This window comes from Camponotus vicinus, unplaced genomic scaffold, assembly GCF_025532165.1.
Source record: "Camponotus vicinus isolate PSW18456_S1 unplaced genomic scaffold, iyCamVici1.0 SCAF_14, whole genome shotgun sequence".
NCBI classification, from domain to species: domain Eukaryota; kingdom Metazoa; phylum Arthropoda; class Insecta; order Hymenoptera; family Formicidae; genus Camponotus; species Camponotus vicinus.
In genome coordinates, this window is record NW_028141950.1 from 7,927,107 (window position 1) to 7,951,097 (window position 23,991).

Here is a 23,991-nt window from a genome sequence, read left to right on the forward strand (position 1 = left end):
CGTACTTAATTTTCGGTGAAATGGATATAAAGGACTGGTACTAACTTGAGTTCCAAAGTTTCTTCTTTTCTCTTTTTAGTCAGTTTAATTTATAATAAACTGACTTAATTTAAAATTCTTTATTTGTTTAGTAGTTTAGTTCTGGATTCCTTGTTGGGATTCAGAATACTAAAAAGATTATTTAAAATTAAAATGAGAAATAGTGTGTCCGTTTACTGCATTTATTAAAAGTATTTCTATCACATATATGAATTATATTACAAGATATTCTCAGTATTTACTATTAACCAAAATAGGCGGACATTAGGGCATTCTTAATATATACTTAGTATATCATAGTATGTATCTCGAATGTTCTGAGAATATATGCATTATACTTTTGCGATATTCTTCGAACATTCTCAGTATCTACATGTGCTGTTAGGGTAATTATCGCATTTCAAATTACAGGAACTAATCCAGTCAAAACAGCATATGATATACTTTACAATTGGTTAAAATTTTATGTGAAGAAAAATCGAACAAAAAGATATAATCGATAAATGTGAAAAAGTATATAAAGTATAAAAATATACAATAAATATTAGATAAATCATCTTTTCAATGATATATAAGAAAACTTTTATTGATTTTTAAATAAGATATAGAATTAACAAAGTAGATGAGGATTACTATATTTTTTATTTGAAGCACAAAGTTTCATAGAAAAAAAAGATTTTATTATAATAAAATTAATTATAATATTAATGACATCTTATATTTAGCATTCTCATTTTCTTTTACTTTTTACTTTCATCCTTTTTCTCACTCCAATAGATTGTTCTGTGTCGTCGTCTTCATTGTTGTTACCGCGCTTTCGTTTACCTGATTTTTTATTCTCCTCGATATTTTTCATATCCTAGAGAATCAAAGATAATATTTATATGCAATATGTATATATATTGTTTGCATTTATTTACTGAAAATAATCATCTTAAACTAGCTCTTACCATTTTCACTATTCGCTGTGCTTCGCTTACTCTTTCTTGCAGCGACATTACTTCTTCCTCTTCTGTTGGATATAATGGTAATTGTTTTGATATCAACTGTTCTATTCGTTGATACAGTTCGACATCGTATTGCGTGACAAATGTGATCGAACGGCCGGATCGACCTGCACGTGCAGTTCGACCTACTCTATGTATATAATCCTTACTGTGTGTCGGTATATCAAAATTAATAACGATATCTACATGCGGAATATCAAGTCCTCTGCAGATGGAAAATATAATTTAAAATCTGCTTTAGTATTCAATAGTAAATTTTGTATTGTATGAGACTGACCTGCTAGCAACATCCGTTGAAATTAATATAGATCTATTTTTTGCTCTAAATTTTGTCAGTGCAGCGATTCTCTTGTTTTGCGACATTTGCCCGTGCAGAGGAACTGCTGTAAATCCCAAGTTTCGCAATAATAGAGCAGTTCTCACAGTATTATTGCAGGTTCCACAAAATATCATGAAATTGTTGCCTGCTAGCTCATTTAAGATATGAACCAGGTACACATCCTGCCACATAAAATTGTTTAAAAAATATGTATAAGATTATATATATATAATTTTTATAAATATATTTTGCATGCCAACAACTATCTTGTTACTAATAGCTGTGCTGTTATATTTGTTGTTGACTATCACCTTGAATTTTACTGGAATAAATATGTAATATTGTTGTAGTTTTTCCACAGTTTGATACTTGGTGGACACCTCAACTTTAACAGGATTTCGTAAAGATGCACGTTGCAGCTTTTGTACCTTCTTTGTCATGGTGGCAGAGAATAATAATGTTCTTCTTTCCCTCGGTATCACGCTGAGAATCTTATTAACTTCTACCTCGAAATCCATGTTCAAAATACGATCTGCCTCATCCATAATCTTGTTAATAAGACAAAAGAAAGGAGATATAGAATTATAGAATTAATTCAATCATCAAACTAAATTATTATATATTGCATGTACGATTACCAGAAATTTTAATTGCCGTAAATTAAAGCCTTTTGTATTCTCCAAGTGATCAACTAATCTACCAGGTGTAGCAATGATGATATGGGGTTTTTTCTCTAAGAGTAATCCTTGTGCATGCATGTCCATCCCACCTACTATCACTGCACATTTTACACCTATGCTGGAACCTAAAACAAATATAGTATCAAATCAGAGATCTTAACAAGGCAAAATAAGTTTTATTTTTACCTAGTGCTTCAAATTGCTCTGAAATCTGGAAAGCCAACTCCCTTGTAGGCGTCAGTATAAGCGCAAAGTATCTTTGAGGATTCTCCAATAATGCTTGTAGTATAGGCAGCGCAAAAGCAGCAGTCTTTCCTGATCCAGTCTCTGCTAATCCTATTACATCCTTGCCTATCAAATAAATATTGTCACATCAATATCAATATATCAATATATTTTTCTAGAATTTGTGATATAATTGTCTCGTTGTTAACATTACCTTCAAGTATTAAAGGAATAGCTTCTCGTTGAATTTTTGTAGGTTCGTTCCATTTTAATTGAATACATGTGGTACATAGCGTATCCACAAGCCCCTGTTTAATAGCGATCATTTATCATTTTTTATATAAAATTAATAAAAATTTTTATATATCTAATACAAGATGATACTGTATTTATAAATGTTAGAAAAATTTTTATAACCAATAATTTATTCTATTTTATTATACAGTATCTTTGCAATAAATTATTCTGAGAGCAGTTAAATTCATGAATTTATCATGAATGTATGTTTGACTAAAAATGTCTTTTTAATAAATTAAGATATTAACTTATCATTAAATAAATTTAAATAAGTTTATCATTTAATCAGTTTAAGTTAAAATAATTAAAGAATAAAAAGATTTTAGCTTCTTTTATTTTGATTAATCAAATTCCAATCTTTGATCTTGAATGTGTAGTCTGATACAAGCTTAATTTTTTATTCGATTTTCTGCTCATGAATCCAAGTTTTTTTACAAATGTTTTTCTGTATCTTCCAAATATGTCCTATTCTTAAAATAAGAATATAAATTAAATTCTTATAATTCTTTTAGCGACTCACAAAATGGAATTTATATTAATAATTGCTCTCGAATCCAAATCTTACAATTGACGGTTACTATTCTAATTACTTAATAATTTAACTTTTTAAATATAAATTGATTATGCATCAAATATCACAATTTATATTCTGTTTAGCATTTGTCACTCATTCATAATAAACAATAAGGTACACAAAATTAACAATACAAGAATTGTAAAGAATTACATCCATGTCAAACTATACAATGAAGATTGAGAAAAATTAAGAATTAAAAATTTAGAATTTGTATATTTTGATATTTTTATATTAACAATAATCTCTCTTTCTTCTAAATATATAAAGATATTCTAAATAAATAAAGTAAATATATAAAGATATTCTTGATAACAATGTGTAAAATTTTATATATTGGGGGTTATATATAATAAATAAATGTGGTTCAATATTTACAAGTGCTTTCCAATCATCCATGGCAGAGTGTAGAGAGCACGGTCTTACCAGAGAGAAACTTGAGAGCAGCCACGCCGGCGTTTTACTTGTTGCCCTTTTACGAGACTGCTTGAAACGCCCCTCGCACCCATTTTCAAAGTTGGAACTATTTCGCACACCCATTTTCTCGTACTGTCGATAATGTCTCCACTTGGTGCGTGTCCGTGCTACACCCACTTTCTGACACTGCCGATAAAGTTTATATTGGGTGCGTGTCCGTGCTACACTACCTCCTCAAAGTTAGCCCCCCTACTTTAATTATTACAAATTTTTTTTCACTAATCGTTTGGTGATTGATTGGTAATATTTGGTATAATATTCAAAACTTTTGGTAATCCACCGTTTTTTTCAGAAAATCGGAAACAAATTTTTAATCTTCTTTTAGCCCCCTCACTTTGACTATTGGGCATTTTTTTTTCACCAATCGTTTTGTGATTGATTGCTAGTGTTTGGTATCGCATTCAAAACATTTGGTAGTCTCCCGTTATTTTAGAAAATCGTAAACAAATTTTTAATCTTCTCTTAGCCCCCCCACTTTGACTATTGAGAATTTTTTTTTTACCAATCGTTTGGTGATTGATTAGTAATGTTTGGTAACGCATTGAAAATATATAGCTTATAATTATAATTAATATATGGCGTTTTCGAATGGTCGAGTTTGATCCGACCCGGGGTAGTTTACTAAACGTCATTGACCAATCACAGCCATTCTTCTGAAAAATGTAACTATACATTCTTCAGAAGAATGACTGTGATTGGTCAATGACGTCTAAAGTAAAGTACTCGGATCGGATCAAACCCGGCCATTCGAAAACGTCAATAGTTTAAATTTTACGTACACAGCAATTTGTTTTTCAATCTTATAATAAATAAAATACGAACTCGTGCACCTCTAATTGCATCTGATTCTGATATCTTAAAGCCGTAATCACACTGCGAGTTGCGAGCTTGGTTGCGGTTAGAATTGACCAATCAAAACAACGCAATTTGTCGGCTGGCTACTCTGATTGGTCAATTTTAACCGCAAGCTCGCAACTCGCAGTGTGATTACGGCTTTAATGTATATACATACAGAGCGAAAGTTGTACCCTCCTGCACCCACCCCGCCGGTAGGGGTGCCTACGGTAGGGTGCAACTTTCCACGCGAAGCAAGGTTCCACTTTGCAACTTTCCACGCGAAGCGAGGGGAAGGGGGCCGAAGGCCCCCCTTGCACCCTCCCCCGTGTGTGTGTGTGTGTGTGTGTGTGTGTGTGTCGGTATGACAGATATCCTAACCTAAATAGTAGTGAACTTTAATCGTGAATATTTCGGTTCGCGGTGCAGAGCGACACTTTTTTTTGATAGATTCTTTAATTTTATGCAAAAACGCGTCGATTAACCCTAAATTTATTGATATTTGAGGTGAGGTAGCTAAACTGAATAATTACCGCATCTCATTCTGATATCTGCGACTAGCTGTACGTTGCTGAAAATTTTATTTTGATCTGTTTTCAAAACATCGCTCTGTATGTATATACATTAAAGCCGTAATCACACTGCGAGTTGCGAGCTTGCGGTTAAAATTGACCAATCAGAGTAGCCAGCCGACAAATTGCGTTGTTTTGATTGGTCAATTCCAACCGCAACCAAGCTCGCAACTCGCAGTGTGATTACGGCTTTAAGATATCAGAATCAGATGCAATTAGAGGTGCACGAGTTCGTATTTTATTTATTATAAAGCGTCGTCTACAATGGCCGTAGCATAAGGTTGTAAGGCCGTAGTCGTAAGAAATTGACCAATCCCAGTTGAAGTTCAGGAGAATAATCAACTGTGATTGGTCAATTTCTTACGACTACGGCCTTACAATCTTATGCTACGGCCATTATAGACGACGCTTAAGATTGAAGAACAAATTGCTGTGTACGTAAACTTTAAACTATTGACGTTTTCGAATGGCCGGGTTTGATCCGATCCGAGTACTTTACTAGACGTCATTGACCAATCACAGTCATTCTTCTGAAAAATGTATAGTTACATATATATTTAATAAGCTCAGTGAGCGGCTAAGTAGCAATTGAATGTGATTGGTTTCTATGTTTGAATTGACCAATCACATTCGATTGCTACTTAAGCCTGTTTCTACCAACGTCGTTTAACTTTAATGCGTCGTCTACAATGAGATTTTAAGGAGACTTAAGTCTTACGCCTTAAAATCTCATTGTAGACGACGCTTAATCTTAGCTTAACTCACTCTTTGTCTCCTTCTAACTGTTCTTTTAGAAAGAGACAAAGAATGAGTTAAGCTAAGATTAAGTTAAACGACGTTGGTAGAAACAGGCATTAGCAGCTTAGTGAGCGGTTGTGCTTCTGGATGCACCCATTGGCTCACGCTGGTTGACGCGACGCGTGACGCGCTCAGTGGGAACGAGCCCTTAGCGTGACCAGAAAAAAACATGCAAAGTGCTACTATAGGTAACAAAATCTTTATACCGTCGATAATAAAATAATGATTTGATACATAATTTGTCATTTTTGAAGCAGGTATATAAAAGATTTATACATTTTCGATAATAAAACAATAACTGAATGACCTAAAATACTCGTATGATTTAAATAACTCTTGTAATTGTCTTCAATATAATCAAAACGGCCGGTAATATCATCAATCTTCTATTATCTCCGGGCCCACCGGGCCCACTTGGTGGTCACGAAAATTTACCCAGGACTGTCGGTCTTTAACAGTATCTCGTCGGTGGCAGTGTTTATAATTTATAAAATTCTGGATATTGTGACCTATCTATTGAAGAAAATCTGTAAAACGAAGGAATCTACCAAACGAGATGAACGCACCTCCAACCTTTGAATCGTTCTTGCTATATGAAGGAGAAAAAAAGTATATTTTGATATCTTAATTTCATTTTTTGAGATATATAAATGAATCATCTAATTCTATATATATGAGATATATGTATACAATTGAATCATATAATCTTATATATATCTTTTCTTATATGCTTATTGTAGGATAATAAAAGAACAGGATACTAAAGTGCCAAATGCTGCTATCTTTACAATCAACAAAGAGGATCATACTTTAGGAAACATGATTCGCAAGTAAGCATATGAGTTTTTCTTACTCTATCTTTTTTATATAATCGGTTAATAATTGTTTTTGAATCTACAGTCAATTGTTAAAGGATCCTCAAGTATTATTTGCGGGATACAAAGTCCCGCATCCACTGGAACATAAGTTTGTTATTAGAATACAAACGACATCAGATTATACTCCACATGAAGCTTTTATGCATGCCATCACTGATTTAATTGCAGAACTTTCATTGTTTGAGGAACGTTTTAAGGTATGCAATTATAATATAAAATATGAAGGCAAATATTTTATAAAATATTTTATAAATATAATTTTGTATTGCTGAATATAATTTGTTTTTTAGGAGGCAATCAAAGAGAAGAAGGAAGGTTTGGATTAAATAAATAAGTTGAAGATATATCTACATAGTTTATTAAACTTTTTTTTAAATTTAATACTTAGTGTTCTTTAAAACCTTGAAATATGTTCATTAAATATGACAAATACACTTTGTAAATAATTAACTTAAACACATTTAATTATGCTAAATCAAATTTTATGTATATACTGTGTTTTCATATATTAAGTACTATAATATTTGTATAAATTGCAAAACACGTGTTACATTGTATCTTTTTCATATTTCTTATTAATTAAGAATTTTCTCAGAATTATCTGTATGCATAAATTAGATGATTAGTAGATATGTGAATTAGTTAAAACATTGGCTAAGAAGTTATCTTTCTCTTTGAGTAGTAGTTATTAAGTTATAGTGTCTCGTACTTGAAGTGCATTAAAACGCGAGTGTGTTTCTTAAATAAAAGCCAAAGACCATATTTAGTAATTTCTGGAGAAATTTCTTTCACAAACGTTTTAATTAGTATGTTCGTGACTCACAAATGATTCTGTGTCGATTTACTCTCTGCAGAACTTAAATAGGATTGAAATTAAAAACGAGAGCGCTAATTTAACTGTCATTTGTATTTTCTATTTTAAAGCAAAAGACTAATTTCACAAACGTTTTAATTAATTTCACAATTATCTACAAACTAATCACAAACGATTAAAAAAAAAAAAGAATTTGAAAAGTCAAAATGAGGGTGCCAAGTTTCCAGAGCTGGTTCACGGCTAGTATTTCTTAATTGGGAGAAAAAAGATAACTTTTGAATAATGCAGCCAGTTCAGCTATAAAGAACAGATTTAATATCTAAATAGAGGATAATAGATTTAAATAAATATCAGAAATAATCATCAGTATAATATACCTATTTTAACTGTCTTTATCTATAATTTAATATAATGATCATTGTTACATTAATTGTCAATATTGAACAAAAAATCAAATTAAATTAAGATATAACAAACTCGAGACAAAAAAGTACTCCATTCATAAAGTAAAGCATACACAGATTGTAGGACAAGTGTAGGACATTATAACTATCATATTAGTATCATATGTAAAGGTTATTTAAAAAATTTTATCTCTGGCTTTACTAGTAGACAAATATATTTCATGCCACAGAGAGTCTGCTAATTTGTCATTAGTTTCTTGATTTTCGTAACAAAAATGATGAATATAATCATATTTATTTGAGACATCTATTATCAAGAATTAAGGATTATTATTTGTCATCTACAAATATGCTCAAGCATTGTTTATATTTTTAAAATTAAAAAAAAAGATTGCAGTTTTAAATATATTTTGAAATATGTATTGCACATGATGTATATATGTACATGCATGCATATATGTATATATCAATCGCATTTAATAAGTTATTAGTCATAAATATTGGAAAAGGATACAGCCTCTTACACTATGTTTTGCAGCTTCATAATCCCACTGAATCTTTGTTAAATCTTTGTATAATTTTAATTTTTTCCTATAAAACAAAAGAAATCATGATAAAAAAATAAAAGTATGTTAATATGGAATAATAATACCTTCCTAGTTCCAACACTTGTTGATCTTGTAAGTTTGGTTTAAAAGATTTCAAATTGTTTTGTTTTTCCTCTAACTGTTTAATCTCTTGTAACAGGTTTTTTCTTTCTACTTCTAGTTCTCCCTATTAAAAAAAGCATTTAGCAATAATAGAATATCCAAAAAAATTAAATGGAAAAATGTATAATGCTAATATATTTGTGTTAATGAATAAATAAATATACAATTATTACTTACTAAATAGATATTATGTTTCCGTAATTCATTATTTTTATGTTCCAAATTTTGAGTTCCTGTATATTGCTTTTCTTCCATGACAGCCAATTTTGATGTTAGTTCTTTAATCTTAGATTCATCTTCTGTAAAAATATAAAAATTATGTAATTATATATAATTCTGGAGAATATATATAATTTGCAGCAAAATTTTGTTTATAATGTTACATATTGTGTAATAAAAAAAGAAATATTTAAAAAAATAGATATACAAAATATTTATCACTTAAAATATACATATAAGTTATAGGACATGTAATGTATTACAAACAGATTGAAAGTTTGTTATGCAAATTATACATGTAATTATGCATATTCTTCTTAAGTGGACTAAAAAGCTTCAAAGCACTAAGTAATATACAATAATTTTTATATTTTTAGTAATATAATATATATTTCTCTTTTCAACTTTGTATTTATTTTCTTTAATTAAATTATTCTGCATTTTCAAAAATAATAAAGTTTACCATTAAATTGTAATCGATCCTGATTTCTTTTAGTTTCATCTACAATTTCTGTCTGTAACAAGTTTTTAAGCACTAACGTGTCTGTTTTTATATGCTTTGTTTTTAGCTGTATTATTTTTTCCATAATTGACTCGTTAAAACGTTTTTAACAAGTTATCACAATAATGTTAAGATTCAAATTATACAAAACATAAGAGCTATCGCACAGCTCATATATCTATCAATCGGGCACTTTTCTCTGATTGGTCGTGACGTCATTATTGGTATATCTATCCTTGTCCACGGCCATCTTTATTTCCAGGCCGTGCTACTCGATGTGGCAATGTTGCATCAGCTGCTAATAGCCGGCCTGACTGCTAAACTAACCGATAAAATATTTTTAAACTTAATAAAATATTGAATCAATAATAGAATAGCGATTATATAATCGTTTCTTTAGGGAGAAAATATGAAAAATAAAAATTTTTATCATTAAAGTTAATTTTTCACTTTCTAAGAAAAAAGTAACATAATCAGTATCTTGTTTTAATTAATATATTTAAAGGATAAGGCTGAGTTCCCACTGAGCGCGTCACGCGTCGCGTCATCCAGCGCGAGCCAATCAAAACATCCCATTGTAATAACATGTTTTCCGTGTTATTACAATAGGATGTTTTGATTGGCTCGCGCTGGATGACGCGACGCGTGACGCGCTCAGTGGGAACTCAGCCTAAGGCAATTATATGACAAAATAAATTGTATTCATTTTTAAATATTTATAAATTTAATTTATTTAAATTTAAATTACATATATTTGTGTAATAATATTAGATTTATTAAAACTAATTAAATTTTTTCATCGTTATGCGACATGAAACATAACAAATCTTTATTTTAGTTTTACTACATAATTTTATAACTAAAAGATTTAATACATTAAAGTAATAATCCTTTTGTTTTTGTTTAAAATAATAATTCTGTAATAATAATAACCTTTATTCTTAAACTTGTACTCATATCACATGAAACATCATAACAATCTTATAAACTATGAAATAAAATAAAATCTATTTAATAAAAAATAAAAAAAAAATTGCACTCAAAATAAAGTAATTGCATTTTTCTAGAAAATCTTTTAACTTTTTATTTGAATAATTTAAAATGTATGAGAAGTAAGTATCTTAAATTAATGTTTGGAGCTTTCTTTTTTTTACTTTTAAATTTTCTGCATAGTAATTATTTCGTAATTTCCTATAATTATTTAGCAATATATTTGTCATACATTGAACGCAATGTCCGATGTATGACGTCTGATTGGATACAATGGGTTTGGGACGCAATGTAAATCCTCCTTTAACGAGCTAAACTTCGGTTAAAGTAAGTTGTGGAACTGGGCCTTATGGCCATCACACATAAAGCGTCGTCTACAATGAGATTTTAAGGAGACTAAAGCCCTTTGCACAATGCTAGGCAACAGGCAATAAGAACAGAAATAGTATCTATTCTCTGCTCCTATTGGCGAATATTTTCTGTTCCGCGTATTTATTGGTGAATAGTTTCTATTCCTTATTTCTGTTGTCTGTTGCCTAGCATTGTGCAAGGAGCTTTAGGTCCATATTCTGAATCCTCTTTTATCGATAAAAGTGCCTCTAAAAGTGGCTTACAGCCAATCAGAAGGCTTATAAGCCACTTTTAAAGGCACTTTTATCAATAAAAGAGGATTCAGAATATGGACCTTAAGGCGTAAGACTTAAGAAATTGATCAATCACAGTCAAGTATTAAGAGAATACTCGACTGTGATTGGTCAATTTCTTAAATCTTACGTTTTAAGTCTCCTTAAAATCTCATTGTAGACGACGCATAAAATTCCATAAGCACGTAAGACGTAAGCGTAAGAAAATCGACCAATCACGGTCAAGTATTAGCCCCTCCAAGGGGTCAAAACTTGACCGTGATTGGTCGATTTTCTTACGCTTACGTCTTACGTGCTTATGGAATTTTATAGCCGGTTATACAATAGCTGTCGTAAGTCGGGTGTCGTAAGAGTTAACCAATCACGGTTGATTTTAGAAAAGAATAATCGAATACGATTGGTCAACTCTTACGACACCCGACTTACGACAGCTATTGTATAACCGGCTTCATACAATAGCTGTCGTAAGTCGGGTGTCGTAAGAGTTGACCAATCACAGTTGATTTTAGAGAAGAATAATCGAATACGATTGGTCAACTCTTACGACACCCGGCTTACGACAGCTATTGTATAACCGGCTTCATACAATAGCTGTCGTAAGTCGGGTGTCGTAAGAGTTGACCAATCACAGTTGATTTTAGAGAAGAATAATCGAATACGATTAAATCTTACGCCTTAAGTCTCCTTAAAATCTCATTGTAGACGATGCATTAGGCCTAGTTCCACAACTTATTCTAACCGAAGTTTAGCTCATTAAAAGAGGATTTACATTGCGCCCAAAGCCCACTGTATCCAATCGGACGTCATACATCGGACACTGGACGCAATGTAAATCCTCCTTTAACGAGTTAAACTTCGGTTAAAGTGAGTTGTGGAACTGGGCTTTAAGGCCCAGTTCCACAACTTATGCGTCGTCTACAATGAGATTTTAAGGAGACTTAAGGCGTAAGATTTAAGAAATTGACCAATCACAGTCGAGTATTCTCTTAATACTTGACTGTGATTGGTCAATTTCTTAAGTCTTACGCCTTAAGTCTCCTTAAAATCTCATTGTAGACGACGCTTTATTCTAACCGAAGTTTAGCTCGTTAAAGGAGGATTTACATTGCGTCCAATGTTCGATGTATGACGTCCGATTGGATACAGTGGGCTTTGGATGCAATGTAAATCCTCCTTTAAGGAGCTAAACTTCGGTTAAAGTAAGTTGTGAAACCGGGCCTTAGCGTTGAATGCGGGCAATGAAAATCTCCCTAGTAAATATGTATACATATACATATATTACTCAACTGTTGAATCCGCTGAATGCGAATCTTCTATTATTTCTAGACCCATCATGTCTACTTGGTAGTCTCGAAAATTTATCCAAGTTCGGCGGTCTTTAATAGTATCTTGTCGGTGGCTGATCTCACATGGTACATACGTGATTTTCACTTGGTCCGTATCCCCTCCAGTACGATTGCGTGTTGCTCGCACAGATGGTGTATAAAATTGTCGCGTCTTAATTCTAGCATCACTGGTGACGCGTCGTTACGTTACGCGTCGCTCTCCGACGAAGCACTCTGCTCTGCCCGAGCACTTTATCGGAACGGTGCCGCAAAGTAGTTGTCAAAATGGCGGCGTTGGAAGGCGTGAATCCGAATTGCGAGGTGGTTCGCGGGCAAACGTTCGAAGTCGGGCCGCGTTACACGAATCTGTCATACATGGGCGAGGGTGCCTATGGCATGGTCGTGTAAGTATTTTATTGTATCTAGCGTGCCGATTCACCGTTCCGCATTTAATGCTTGATTTTTTCGAGGCCGTCATCTGACAGAGATAAACATTAAGATCTAGAGACTAAGGCGGACGCGTATCTCGGCAATAATTGCGTCATGAATGACGACAGCTTTTGACAGTTCGTGCGACGATCATCGTCGCGGATAGCTTGCCGATATGTTCGACAAGTGTGTCCGCGACAAAAACCGCCGATCGCGAATACCTAACATACACGACACATCCGTGCACCGCTCGCATCGCACACATACAAGCGTGCGCGCGCGCACACGTACACGTACTATGTGTACACCTTTATTTTGTACCGCCACTTTCGAACACATGTCACGCCCCTCTGTATTTTTCTCGCTGATCTATTGTCTCTGTTTCTTTTATATCTGCTCTCTCCTCTCTCTCTCTTTCCATTGTTCTTTCTTCTTATCGTCTTTTTATTTTCTTGTTTTTCCCCCTCTGCATTGATGTTAATAAGACGAAATTGCACTTTATCAATCTTATCGTTTTTATCGATGTATTATCTAACATGTGCGATCATATAACAAGCCGCGATGGATTACGTAGAAAATAAATGTTTACTGTAAAAGTATCAAATTATATTAAAATTCAAGATTGAAAGTTAAAAAGTTGAAAGTTGACTAATCAGGAAGGGGAAGATTTAAATTTGACTAATCAGAACTGAAATTGCTTGATTGGTGAAATCTTAATCAATTGATTGGTCAATATCAATATCAATCTTCAATGCGTACTTTGATACAAGCTTAATGCTTTTTTCTGCTGGCATAGGTATAGATTATTCTTGTATCTCTTTTATTTTTATTACAGTTATTATTGTAACACGCATACGCTCGCACGCACACGCAACATAAGCCAAGGAACTAGCGATAACTTGCGTGGCAAAATCTTTAGAAACAGATACAAATTAAAGATGTATTTTTATTTTAATAATATATTTTTTGATAAATTTGAAATTAATTTTTTCATATTTACGATATTGAATTAGTATTATTCTTGTGTGAATTAAAATATTGAAATATTAATGATAATTTTGGAATTATAAGTAAAATAAAGGGCTTTTCACATTCTTAATTTCTTTTGATATTTCTTAATTATGTACTTTGTAGATTTTGATTTAAGATATATTAATATATATTGAAAATTATTTAGTATCTTCTCTATTTTATGTAGTATATTTGAAAATAATTTACTTTTTTTTCTCTATTTTTATCAAAGTTTTTATTTAATTATTTATGTGAATCTTGTGTTAATAATAAGACATTTTCAATATTTTAATACTTTTTTAGAATTTTACTTTATTATTTAATATAGTTCTCATTATTAATAAATATTAATAATATTTCAAAATAATGTCAGTTAATAATATAAAAAAAAAATACATGTTATCACATTTGTTATTTATTTAATTTATTTAATTTATTTAATTATACTTCTTAACATTTTTATTCTATTATACATTGTATTGGATACATACATTAATGATTAGAATTTTAATAAATTGACTAAAGAAGGAATAAAGAAAATATTAAACAGCATTGTTCTTTGATGTATCATTTAAGAAAAATTTTCAATTGCGATTCTATTTGGATACATCAAATTAAATGAATTCCGCCACGTATTCTACATCACGGCAATACCTTCAAAGATACACATTCCTCTATAGAGATAGCTTAAAAAATCAAGTTTCTTTATAATAATGGAAAAGATAAATATATATATGATGTTTAAAAGATAAATATATATGTAACGTTCAAAAGATAAATATAGATATTAAGTGAAGCGAAGATTCTAGCTTTTCTTCATCGAAAGAATACTTCAAATTACAAATAAAGTATTTGTTTATGCTTTACCGCAAATAAGCAGATTAAAGCAATTTTCTAAATAATATTTATTTGTTTCGCACATCTGTATAAAATGATCTAATTCTCGTATAATACATACTTATACAGAGTGCAGCAATAACTTTATTCACTTGATGTTTTTTCGCTATTTTTAGAGATATGAAAAAACTGTAATTATGAAAGTTGTATCAAAAGGGTCATAATATGTTATATTTTTTCCATAAGTGAAAATGCTTCAGAGATTTACAAGGTTATTTTCATTTTTTAAATATGGAGGTAGAATAATTTTTTTTATATAAATCGATTCCTCGTCAAATTCCGCGTAAAACGTTATAGAAGTAGGATGACTAAAAATTAAATAGTTTATGAGATAATTTATACCTTACGTTGACATAATTTTTCATAAACTATGAAATCTCGTAAAATACTTATTTTTTGATTGTCTTATCTTAATACTTTTATGTACAAAATAATACTTAAGAGAAACCAACTAGTGTGAAAGAAAACACGTAATCGTTTTTAAGAAAAAATATGTAGCTGTTTGTTGCAAATTTATATTTTTTCTTAAAAACAATTACGTGTTTTCTTTCACACTAGTTGGTTTCTCTTAAGCATTATTTTGTACATAAAAGTATTAAGGTAAGATAATCGAAAAATGAATATTTTAAGAGATACCTCATATTTATGTAATATTATATCAACTTAAAGTATAAAATATATCGTGCTAATTACATATATTTAATTTTTGGCCATTCTACCCTTATAGCTTTTTAAGCGGAATACGCGGAATCGATTTATATAAAAAAGTAAGGTGTTTTCATTTAAGAAAAATGAAGATAATTTTGAAATCTTTGATGCGCCTCCAGTTATGGAAAAAAATATTACTAACGTGTTACGATACTCTAATACCGTACAACTTTTATATAATTACAATATTACATCTCTATTATATTTTATAACGAAAGATTATCATATAAAATGTATTATTTTTATTTCATACTTTTATTTGAAAACAAATATTACTTTTGATTCTATAAGTCTACCTTGTTTCCAAAGAAAAAATTAGAAAAAAAAAACAATTTTATTTTATTCAAATAATCCAAAGTACATAATTATGATGGACACATTATAGAATAATATCTATAAAATGTAAGAATGTAGTATAAATGTAGGATTGAGCGCGTTAAAAAAATCTTTGATAAATAATAAATATGAATAAATATATATTTGTGACACTATTTTACAGATCTGCCTATGACAACGTAACCAAAACGAAAGTAGCTATTAAAAAAATTTCTCCGTTCGAGCATCAAACGTATAGCCAGAGAACTTTGAGAGAAATAAAAATTCTTACGAGGTTTAAGCATGAAAATGTAAGTTAACGTGTATAATCTGTATAATCTAATATTTTTTAACTCATTATTGTTATTAATTAACTATTATCTTTGCAACAGATAATAGATATAAGAGATATATTAAGAGCACCTAATTTAGAGCAAATGAAAGACGTATATATTGTTCAATGTCTGATGGAAACTGATCTCTATAAATTACTGAAGACACAAGTAAGTAATTTGCAGTAAATTAATTTGAGTAAATACTGTTTATTCTAATATAACGTGATAATAATAAATAATGTAAATTATCTGTGTGTGTGAAATATACAGGGTGTCCTAGACCACCCGTACACCCCTTTTCTTTCAAAAACTAAGCATTTTAGAGAAAAACGTTTTCGACAAAAATTGTATGGTTTTGAGGGGAACATAAGATGGTGTCATTGGTTTGACCTTGGACGGCATCGTTAAGATGAGGTCAAGGACACCTTTAATTTCTTAAATGGAACCACCTATATTTTATTGCATATTCTTATAGCTTATGTCGAGAGCTTTCCAAAACACTATATAATTTCATCAAGTACTTTTCGAGTTATAAGGCTTGAAATAATTTCTTAATTTTACATAAACCATAAAATATCTAGTAAAATATTCATTTTTCGATTATCTTACCTTAATACTTTTATGTACAAAATAATGAGAGGAATCAATTGGTGTAAAGAAAACACAAAATTGTTTCGAAAAAAAAAAAATGTAATTGTTAATTGCAAATTACATTTTTTTTTTCGAAACAATTTTGTGTTTTCTTTACACCAATTGATTCCTCTCATTATTTTGTACGTAAAAGTATTAAGGTAAGATAATCGAAAAATGAATATTTTACTAGATATTTTATGGTTTATGTAAAATTAAGAAATTATTTCAAGCCTTATAACTCGAAAAGTACTTGATGAAAAAATACTTTATTATAGTGTTTTGGAAAGCTCTCGACATAAGCTATAAGAATATGCAATAAAAAATGGTGGTTCCATTTAAGAAATTAAAGGTGTCCTTGACCTCACCTTAACGATGCCATCCAAGGTCAAACCAATGAGACCATCTTATGTTCCCCTCAAAACCATACAATTTTTGTCGAAAACGTTTTTCTCTAAAATGCTTAGTTTTTGAAAGAAAAGGGGTGTATGGGTGGTCTACGACACCCTGTATACCATAATATACATCATATGTCATACATATTTTGTTGACATTAGGATATCCTGTGGATATCCTAATTTTATCCCGGGACATATTCAGGATGTCCTGAGGAGCAAAAAATACCCGAATATTAATTCCTAAGACGTCCTCAGGATATCCTGTCATCCAGAATGTCCGAACAGTTATAGGATATCTTCCCACTCGTCATGTATTAATCAATTAATCAATATTACTGAAACATTGCTCTCTCCCTGCCATATTTTATTTGAAATATTATATCTCTCAACAGTATTACAGAAATATTTCACGACTGTTTGTGCAATACTTCTGCAATGTTTCAATGTCTGTAATCATTTCCAATCCGCAACCTTGTCGAAAAATTTCATTAATATTTCGACAATATTATTGAAATATTACTTTTTTTGTTTCTGATAAATGAATATCTTGGAAATTTATAAAAATATATAAATACACTGGCGCGCGTAGCAATAAAAATAATATACGCAATAAATGGGTTATTTCCCATTTATCCGTTTAATTTCAAATAATCTGTTTAATATTCTGAATCCCAACAAGAGATTAATAATTTATTAAAGAGATTAATAATTATTAAACAAATTATTTTAAATTAAATCAATTTATCAGAAATTAAGAAAGAAGAAATATACTTTGGATTTTATGTTATAGTACCAGTCCTTTATATACATTTTATGATGAAAAATGGAGTATGAGTTAGTTAAGTTTGGTGTAGCACCGCATAGCGGCAAAGCGAAGAGATACATTCTAAATATGCAATATTACAGAACATACGATATAAAACTTTTTTTAGCAAACTTTTTTACTTTTCAGAAACATTTCAAAAATATTTCAAATACAATATTATAAAAAACATGATGCAGATATATTTTGGGAATATTTCAAATACAGTTATAATTGAAGTGTTACTGAAATATTTCTGAACATTACAATATTTTAATAATACTACACGCCGAGTGGGTTAGGCACTCATAAGCACTTATAAGCGTTGTTTTCATTCATTCCAGATAGTAAAAAATATTCCAAAATCATCCAAAATGTGTCCAGGATGTCTTGAGGGATTTTATAGGATGTATTCAGGATATACGCCTCAAGACATCCTGGATATGTGTAGGATGATATTAGGATTTTTATCTTCTATTTGAATTTAATAAATATACAGTGGACATTAATGGAAGAGTTATACCTTATTGAAGTTTTTAACATCTTAAAATTACTTCAAATATTTCATTATAATTAATGAAGTCCCCAAATACACAAAATATTTAACATTAATATAAATATCCCAGGACATCCTGGACATTTTCAGGATGATCCTGAGGATATCTTGTGTTATCTAGGTATGTTATATTTATGAGTGGGGAAATTATAACTAATTGGAATAATTTATTTATGTAATATTAACTATAATATATTCAGTACTTTTATTTTTATATAATATTAATATTCCAGTATTTATTGAGTAGTTATTCTTGGAGTAAAACTGAAATTAAATTGCAAAAAAAAAAAAGAAAAGCGATGTAAACTCGCAAGCAAGAATCTGAATAAAATTTCTGTTTTCAGGCTATTAGTAATGATCACATATGTTATTTTCTGTACCAAATATTGCGAGGACTGAAATATATACACTCGGCGAACGTGTTACACAGAGATTTGAAACCAAGCAATCTGCTATTGAATACCACCTGTGACCTTAAGATCTGCGACTTTGGCTTAGCGAGGGTCGCAGATCCGGACCACAATCACGCGGGTTTCCTCACAGAATATGTGGCCACGAGATGGTATAGAGCTCCGGAAATTATGCTTAATTCTAAGGTACTTAGGCAATTTTTTTAAATGAAAACATTATTTAAAAGATGAAAACTCGCACACGTCGAAAGAGAAAAAATCTAACGTAACTACTTTAATACAATTCTCTTTATTTAGGGTTATACAAAGTCTATAGACATATGGTCGGTTGGTTGTATCCTGGCAGAAATGCTCTCGAGACGAGCGATATTCCCTGGCAAACATTACTTGGATCAGTTGAATCACATCCTTGGCGTTCTCGGATCGCCCTCGCCGGAGGATCTAGAATGCATCATAAATGAGAAAGTATTGAATTATAATTATGTTTGTGTCTTATTAAAATCTAATTCTGCAAATGCATTACGTGCGATATAATTTGTATATTTATTGACTTGCACTTTGTTTGATGGCATTAAAGCGCTTTGATTTCAGGCACGCAATTACCTACAGTCTTTGCCATATAAACCAAAAGTAGCATGGACGAGTCTCTTTCCTAATGCTGATCCGAGAGCTTTGGACCTTTTGGACAAAATGCTAACGTTCAATCCCAATAAACGCATTGTGGTGGAAGACGCGCTGGCACATCCCTATTTGGAGCAATATTATGATCCTGCCGACGAAGTAAGCTCTATTCACTGTAAAATTGCGATTACGGGATATTACTGCTATGACAATTTATATTCAAAATTAATATAATTTCCCTCAGCCTGTTGCAGAAGAGCCATTTAAATTTGACATGGAGTTGGATGATCTCCCAAAAGAAGTATTAAAACAGTATATTTTTGAAGAAACCCTATTGTTTCAAAAAAATCATCAAGAAAACGCTATGTAGTCGATTGGTGAGTATTAAATGCGGCTTCTTCTCTGAATTGCCGATTTCATGATGTACCAATAATCAAGCGTTTTTCTCTTTTTTTCATCAAGCATGTTCAGCATTGTCGAAATTTTAATAACGGATAAGCGTGATAATTGAATGAAAAATTAAAAAAAAAAAACAAACAAAAGAACAAGCAGAACAGCAGAATGGGTATGAAGGACGCGTATTTTTAATTCGCCGCTTTATCGCTGCTCTAATTAATGACGAGACATAAGTGCTAAAGTATTGACGAAAGATGTAGTTCAGCGATCAACGAATGATTAATCGTGCCGATTAATCGAGGGTGAGTGAAGCAATCGTACATAGCCTGTACATTCGCATGTTCTTACCAGAAGAAAGAGAATATAGTGTTTCTTACGTTATACCGAACATAGCATAATATTTCACAATTGGTACAATATGTATTTTTATTTATATCATCGTCGTATCGTACTGCACCGTACCGTCTGTCTGTGATTTAATTGTGAACTGCGAGCGTGACGAGATGTAACACGCGACATATTTTGTCTTTATATTATTGTTCTCTCTATGGAATTATCCCTTTTCCGGAAACCGGAAATAGCTGCGATTATATCGCGTAATTGTACGACATAATCAGGGCAATATATATTCGACTTTTCGTCTCGATACGAAAGTCTTGGTTTAAATATCAGATTCACTTCTATAAACGTTTACTGACGGAGATTCGGACGCTTAAAAACGTATATTCGTGTAAAATTCATCTCGTATGATGTTCTTCGTCTCATGTGTGTACGTATGATTGTGTGTACACGTGTGTGTGGCAGAACTTTCTTTTGGTATTTAATCTGCTCGTGATAGTTAACCATTATAACAAGTACGCGATGTATAGGCGCCACTATAATTGAGCATACGAGAGGATAATAGAATATAATTTATGTTGAAAAAAAGCGTGCTCTCTTTTTCTCTCGTTCTCTCTTTTTCTCTTTATCTCTCTTTCTCTTTCTCTCTCTCTTTCCAAACGTGTGATAGTAACGATGATGCTTGAATAATACGAATAAAACGATAAGTTAAGTAACATTTGCAAGAAATTCTCAAGTTCCCATCTTTGCCATTCGGAGATTTTGAAAATCTTACGTGGCATATGGACTTGAGCATATTCACTTAAGTTCACTGATAAAAATTTACTCGCGTTAATTAAAGTCAATTGGAATTACTAAGAATTGGGTTTGTCAATTGATTTCGATTGCCATTCAATCTTGTCGAATTCACAGGAAGAACTTTTTCCGACTACTATGTAGTAATAAGTAGTTTAGTATTTTAGCTTAATTTTAAGCAAGAATTAGAAAAAGAGATGAAAGAAGGGATGAAAGAAAAGCTGAGAAGAGATATGTACTTCCTCTATTAACTGTTACCGATATTCACATTCTTCGTGATGCATCCAATAAATTGATAATTAAAGAAAGATTCGTAAGAGATTCTTATCTAGATTTAAGATGCATTTTTAGTAATTACGGATTCTTGTGATTCGCACATCGTCTTGACGTTCTTCGTCTGTTAACGTGCGAAAGAATGTCCGATATACATAATAGCGATCCCAATAAACACTGTTTGTTGCAGTAGTATAACATGGAAGTAATATAACGCAAGTTACCCATATGACTGTAATATGTTATATATATTATTATTTTGTAACATTACAATATAATAATAACAGAATGTTATTGCAATATGATATATTGTTATATACGTGTTCTTATTTTGTCGCTACGCGGCGAAATTAGATTTAACTAATTTGTATTCTAAATTTTTTATCATGAAATAGATATAAAGCTTACAAAGGACATTAATATAAAAAAGGATATTAATATAAAATCCCAAGTATATTTCTTTTTGTCAGTTTAATTTCTAATAGGATCCCAATAAAGAATTCGGAAACAGATCATTTAAAATTGCAAGTAAATGTGTGTGGAAAATAATTCATTTATTACCTATTTAAAAAAGCAAAACATATCTAAATTAAATCTCGAATTTTATAAATTAATAAGCACATATTTTATTTATTTTATTATTAAATCTCCTAATATTCTACACGAACCAATTCTAGTATATGATGTAACAATGATAACATATGTTATATTACATGTTTCATATAGGAATGAAAAATTACGATTAATCAATATTTTATCGATAATACTTTATGTATACTTGTAACATTCCGTTTTATTACTTTTACACGACATTAATATAACAGTGTTTATTGGGAGACAACATTCTATAATATTATCATATGTCATGATTTATCTCAATCTCTGTCGATTTAATATATCTATCTTTCTTCGATGTTTATCAATTACGCGCATTCGATTGGCAAAATATTGTCGTGGATAAAAAGAATTAAAGAATATCTCGTGGTTTACACTTTTCTTGCGCACTGCAAGCCCTCATTATAACGTATAGTAATTATGTCGACAATTGCAAGTAGTTCTATTCATAAATGTATAATTTCCTCTTGGATAAAGAATCGTTAATTCATAAAACGATGACAATCCTTTGTAGCGACAAATTCTAAATTACGACGTACCAGAGATTTTCTTGGAACTGGTGGATTCCTTGTAACACTCTCTTTGTGTATATAACTCGAAATGAAATAAATATATACCTTTTTTCCTGCGATCCAGATGGATCGCTACTTTATTTGCCATATGAATATTTGACAAGCAATGAAAATTTAAGTACAAATAATTTTCGATACGTATTTCTGTTTCTTGTTCTCGATTCCTCGGCGAATTGAAATTTTAATTAATCTTTTGTGTAACACTTATTTACAAGAAATTTATAAATAATATATTGCGGTCTTTTACGATTTCTTGATTTATTTCGACAGAGAACTATTCGACAATTTATGATATGTATATATATTTAGTATATGTATATTATATTTAATATATATATTAAACTCTATTTTTTTTTGCTGTGCTTGTTCAAAATTTTTAATCCTAAAGCACAAAAGTGGAGTTTTATAGTATTATTTAGCAGATTATGAGATATTGTACATAATAGACGAATTTTTTTTTCAAAAGTAGTGATCATTTTCCAAGGCCTTTTTTAAAAACGATGCTTTTAAATCGCTGGAAAGCGACGATAAAATCGTGCGTTCAGCAAAAATGTAAGCCGATGAGAAATCAAAGATGCCATGTCAATGATAATTGGATATGTACTATATGTGTAAATTGTGATACAGGTGATAAAAAATTGGAAAAGCGCCAACATTGCAAATGCAAAATGTTGCGCATTACACACATAAACACATACACATAGACAGAGGGTGTTTTAGATGGTGAAAAAAGATCATATGAGATGAATAGGTGTGTGGACATGTTTCTTTTTTGAATTAAAAATTTTGTTTAGAGTTATAAGTACATTCTATTAGAAGTAAATAATACTGTTTATAACTCGAAAAATCAAGTTGTAAAGAAGAAGTGTTTCGCCGAAAAATCAGTATCGTAATAAACAAAAAAAAAAAAAAAGAAAAAATATTTATAACTCGAAAAGGAAGCGTTTTCAGACCCATATTCATATGACTTTTTTTCATCATTATGGTAAGTACAATAGCTCTTAAAATTTGGCCACCTATTTCTGAAACACCCTCTGTGTATATATAGATAAAAAACATTATCAATATCATCAGGCCTAATATACTTAAAGTTATACATGTACTTGTTGTTGTTACCGATTCTTATACATATATCCGAACATTAACGGAATGTTTCGTTCGGCGATTTTCGATATTACGATCGACGATTATATCATTGAAATGTAAGAGAGCAAAAGAACAGAGGAAAGTGAAGATCTACATTTTCTCAAGAAATAGACTGTTGTTAGTCTTCGTAAACGATGGTTGAAAATTATTAGCGTTTTTACGTAGAATAGAATGAAAGAACTTTGAGGGAAAAAAAGGTCATACGACGACCTTAATGGGCAAGATCGACATTTTTCACACGTGTGTCAATCAAATGTACGCAGATGTGTGCAGCAAGCCATCGTAAGATTTATTTATATTGTCCCACAAAATTATCTTAGCATCGTTTTAAGATAACATTTGGGACATAAAAGTATAAAAATACCCTGGTAAAAGTAATTTTACAATTTACGAAAAATTAAAATTTTCAACAATAAATCACAATTTTCCTTAAAT

General features: G+C 30.8%; 4 protein-coding genes across 5 annotated transcripts; 2 read left to right on the forward strand and 2 right to left on the reverse strand.

Annotated features, from left to right (window-relative positions):
* Positions 1-207: 207 nt before the first annotated feature.
* On the reverse strand, positions 208-3,708 carry Pths (probable ATP-dependent RNA helicase DDX47). Its single transcript, XM_083089380.1, has 8 exons — positions 3,520-3,708; positions 2,485-2,578; positions 2,232-2,396; positions 2,004-2,170; positions 1,677-1,913; positions 1,324-1,547; positions 990-1,251; positions 208-898 (listed from the first exon to the last, which is right to left on the reverse strand). The coding sequence occupies exons 1-8, from the start codon at positions 3,679-3,681 to the stop codon at positions 770-772; spliced, it is 1,440 nt and encodes a 479-aa protein (XP_082945506.1). The 5' UTR covers positions 3,682-3,708; the 3' UTR covers positions 208-769.
* Positions 3,709-6,016: 2,308 nt separating this feature from the next.
* On the forward strand, positions 6,017-7,257 carry Rpb11 (DNA-directed RNA polymerase II subunit RPB11). The gene is made up of 4 exons (XM_083089384.1): positions 6,017-6,431; positions 6,563-6,652; positions 6,723-6,897; positions 6,991-7,257. Exons 1-4 carry the CDS (start codon positions 6,379-6,381, stop codon positions 7,024-7,026), a joined length of 354 nt encoding a protein of 117 aa, XP_082945510.1. The 5' UTR covers positions 6,017-6,378; the 3' UTR covers positions 7,027-7,257.
* Positions 7,258-7,588: 331 nt separating this feature from the next.
* On the reverse strand, positions 7,589-12,718 carry LOC145965717 (uncharacterized). 2 transcript variants are annotated; one of them, XM_083089383.1, is made up of 6 exons: positions 12,404-12,718; positions 9,311-9,671; positions 8,806-8,927; positions 8,571-8,692; positions 8,433-8,509; positions 7,589-8,225 (listed from the first exon to the last, which is right to left on the reverse strand). In XM_083089383.1, exons 2-6 carry the CDS (start codon positions 9,432-9,434, stop codon positions 8,095-8,097), a joined length of 576 nt encoding a protein of 191 aa, XP_082945509.1. In that variant the 5' UTR covers positions 9,435-9,671; positions 12,404-12,718; the 3' UTR covers positions 7,589-8,094. The 2 variants fall into 2 exon arrangements, with proteins under 2 accessions (XP_082945509.1, XP_082945508.1); XM_083089382.1 differs by having other exon boundaries at positions 9,311-9,666; positions 12,271-12,718.
* On the forward strand, positions 12,399-22,766 carry Rl (Mitogen-activated protein kinase rl). The gene is made up of 8 exons (XM_083089381.1): positions 12,399-12,712; positions 15,853-15,979; positions 16,061-16,171; positions 18,734-18,985; positions 19,097-19,264; positions 19,391-19,579; positions 19,665-19,797; positions 19,883-22,766. Exons 1-7 carry the CDS (start codon positions 12,594-12,596, stop codon positions 19,788-19,790), a joined length of 1,092 nt encoding a protein of 363 aa, XP_082945507.1. The 5' UTR covers positions 12,399-12,593; the 3' UTR covers positions 19,791-19,797; positions 19,883-22,766.
* The last annotated feature ends 1,225 nt before the right edge of the window (positions 22,767-23,991 follow it).

What these genes read in the sequence shown, in the direction of transcription:
- Rl (XM_083089381.1), top strand. Translation starts at nt 12,594, where the DNA reads ATGGCGGCGTTGGAAGGCGTGAATCCGAATTGCGAGGTGGTTCGCGGG. An exon ending in AAATTATGCTTAATTCTAAG is followed by an intron (nt 18,986 to 19,096) that starts GTACTTAGGCAA and finishes CTCTTTATTTAG; the next exon opens with GGTTATACAAAGTCTATAGA. An exon ending in ATTATGATCCTGCCGACGAA is followed by an intron (nt 19,580 to 19,664) that starts GTAAGCTCTATT and finishes AATTTCCCTCAG; the next exon opens with CCTGTTGCAGAAGAGCCATT.
- LOC145965717 (XM_083089383.1), bottom strand. Translation starts at nt 9,434, where the DNA reads ATGGAAAAAATAATACAGCTAAAAACAAAGCATATAAAAACAGACACG. An exon ending in GGAAACATAATATCTATTTA is followed by an intron (nt 8,693 to 8,805) that starts GTAAGTAATAAT and finishes TTTTTTTAATAG; the next exon opens with GGAGAACTAGAAGTAGAAAG. An exon ending in CAAGTGTTGGAACTAGGAAG is followed by an intron (nt 8,510 to 8,570) that starts GTATTATTATTC and finishes TTTGTTTTATAG; the next exon opens with GAAAAAATTAAAATTATACA.
- Pths (XM_083089380.1), bottom strand. Translation starts at nt 3,681, where the DNA reads ATGGGTGTGCGAAATAGTTCCAACTTTGAAAATGGGTGCGAGGGGCGT. An exon ending in TGGATGATTGGAAAGCACTT is followed by an intron (nt 2,579 to 3,519) that starts GTAAATATTGAA and finishes GCTATTAAACAG; the next exon opens with GGGCTTGTGGATACGCTATG. An exon ending in AGAGCAATTTGAAGCACTAG is followed by an intron (nt 2,171 to 2,231) that starts GTAAAAATAAAA and finishes TATTTGTTTTAG; the next exon opens with GTTCCAGCATAGGTGTAAAA.
- Rpb11 (XM_083089384.1), top strand. Translation starts at nt 6,379, where the DNA reads ATGAACGCACCTCCAACCTTTGAATCGTTCTTGCTATATGAAGGAGAA. An exon ending in CTATATGAAGGAGAAAAAAA is followed by an intron (nt 6,432 to 6,562) that starts GTATATTTTGAT and finishes TGCTTATTGTAG; the next exon opens with GATAATAAAAGAACAGGATA. An exon ending in TTAGGAAACATGATTCGCAA is followed by an intron (nt 6,653 to 6,722) that starts GTAAGCATATGA and finishes TTGAATCTACAG; the next exon opens with TCAATTGTTAAAGGATCCTC.